This window comes from Toxorhynchites rutilus, chromosome 1 (genome assembly GCF_029784135.1).
Source record: "Toxorhynchites rutilus septentrionalis strain SRP chromosome 1, ASM2978413v1, whole genome shotgun sequence".
Classification (NCBI taxonomy): domain Eukaryota; kingdom Metazoa; phylum Arthropoda; class Insecta; order Diptera; family Culicidae; genus Toxorhynchites; species Toxorhynchites rutilus.
Genome location: NC_073744.1, coordinates 189203917 through 189205954, shown reverse-complemented (window position 1 = coordinate 189205954; position 2038 = coordinate 189203917). Strand labels below are relative to the sequence as shown.

Genomic DNA, 2038 nt, shown 5'->3' with positions numbered 1-2038 from the left:
ATCTCTTTTCGTTTCTGATGCCTGTGTCTTTATTGACCTTCTTCATATTGTTTATGGCTCTACACAGCCATGCAAAGTGTCTTACTGTTTTGTCATGAGTGTGATGGTGCGGGTATTTTGCGATTAAGTCTTCGCATGCCTTTCCTGTTGCTGCTACCAATCGTGTTATTGGTTCTTTAATCTCTTCCTGTTCTGCAGCAGCAGTGTATTCGTAGCCGCTCTGCAGATAATATTGTCTTCTTCGTATACATTCCGGTCCGTGTAACCAAAATTCTAGTTTTGCTTCGCGTAATTTTCTGACTGGAATTCCTCTCGAAACCATATCAGCCGGATTTTCTTTCGTAGATATATATTTCCAATGCTCTGGATTCGTGGTGGAGTGTATCTTCTGCACTCTATTTCTAATGAAGGTTCCCCAACGTGTATTTGAAGATTTGATCCAACTTAGCGCTACTTGTGAATCACTGTAGTAATATTCCGACGAGATTCGACCGGCCAGAATGCTCTTTATTTTAGCAGTTAGTTCTGCTAGAAGTGCCGCCGCCAAGAGTTCCAGACGGGGCAGAGTGACCTCCTTCAAAGGCGCCACTCTCGATTTCGAACATAAGAGATTCGTACTCTCTTCTCCTTTTAAGTTGATTGCATGTAAGTAAATGACGCATCCATAAGCCTTTTCGGAGGCGTCACTGAATCCGTGTAAATCTAGTGCGATCGTATGACTCGGAGTCGACATCCGAGGTATTTCTATCTTGCTGAGCTCCACTAATGAAGCTTCGAACCTATGTTTTTCGTACTGATGAACTGGAACACGTCTGTTTTGGGGTTCCAGGCTATCCCCAATGTCTTTATGACCTCTTGGTCACCAACTTGGATCAATGGTTCCAAGTCTTTCTCTGGAATTCCTTCCAGTACGCTTGCGTTGTTTGATGCCCACTTTCGAAGTGGAAATCCATGAAGTGACAATGCATGCTCTATCTCTCGTTTCGTCTCCGTCAGTTCATCTGCGTTGGACGCTCCAATCATTAGATTGTCAACATAGAACGATCGTTGAATGGTGTCGGCAATTCTCGGATTTACCGACCGATAATCTTCAGCTGCTTCGTGTAGTGCCCTACAGGCCAAGAATGATGAAGACGCTTCACCATATGTGACAGTCGTCAGTCTATACGCTTTCAATTGATCATTGGGGCTGTCGCGCCACAAAATACATTGTAACCAAGTGTCTGTGTATGCGATGTGAATTTGTCTGTACATCTTTGCAATATCTGCTACTAGCACGTCGTTGTGCGTCTTGAAATCAATTAGCAGATCAAATAAGTCCTTTTGAATGGTTGGTCCCACGATTTGTATATCGTTCAGGGATACTCCGGTTGACGTCTTTGCACTTGCGTCGAACACCACCCTAACCTTGGTGGATGTTGAATCTGGTTTCACCACACACGAGTGAGGGATGAAATACTTTACTTTGTGAAAGTCTTCTGTGGTGACTGGTACCATATGTCCCAGTGTTTCATATTCATTCATGAATGCCCTGTACTCTTTGTACAGGTCTGCATTCCGCTTGAGCCTTTGCTCAAGCGATGTGAATCTTCTATATGCTTGTTGATAAGAGTCGCCTAACGATGACGGCTCCCCCCGTAGGGGCATTCGTGTAATGTATCTCCCGTCGGGAGCGATCTCTAACGTTGTGCGGAAGTGACTTTCCGCCTCGCATTCGTCATGTTGCTTTGGTTCCCAGTCTTGAAAGCACGCTTCTTCAAGACGCCAAAACTTCTTTATGAGTTTGGCCATTTCGTCCTGTGGGAATTCGAATTCATTTCTGCTACACCTTGTAGCAGACAATACAGTGGTTGATGGGCTGCTGTGACGTAGCGTCCCACATGCAATCCAGCCCAAGCTGGACTCTTGATACGTAAGACCGTTGGCTACGCTAAGCCGGCCTGGCATTAGAATTTTGAAAAATATTCTCGCTCCGAGGAGAATGTCGATTTCATTCGATCTGTAAAACTGGGGATCGGCAAGGTGCAATTGTTCTGGT

General features: G+C 45.0%; 1 protein-coding gene across 1 annotated transcript; it reads right to left on the bottom strand.

Moving 5' to 3' along the window:
• Positions 1-762: 762 nt before the first annotated feature.
• LOC129761652 (uncharacterized) lies at positions 763-1791 on the bottom strand. The gene has a single exon (XM_055759384.1). The coding sequence runs from the start codon at positions 1789-1791 to the stop codon at positions 763-765; it is 1029 nt and encodes a 342-aa protein (XP_055615359.1).
• Between the last annotated feature and the right edge of the window lie 247 nt (positions 1792-2038).

What these genes read in the sequence shown, in the direction of transcription:
- LOC129761652 (XM_055759384.1), bottom strand. Translation starts at nt 1,791, where the DNA reads ATGGCCAAACTCATAAAGAAGTTTTGGCGTCTTGAAGAAGCGTGCTTT.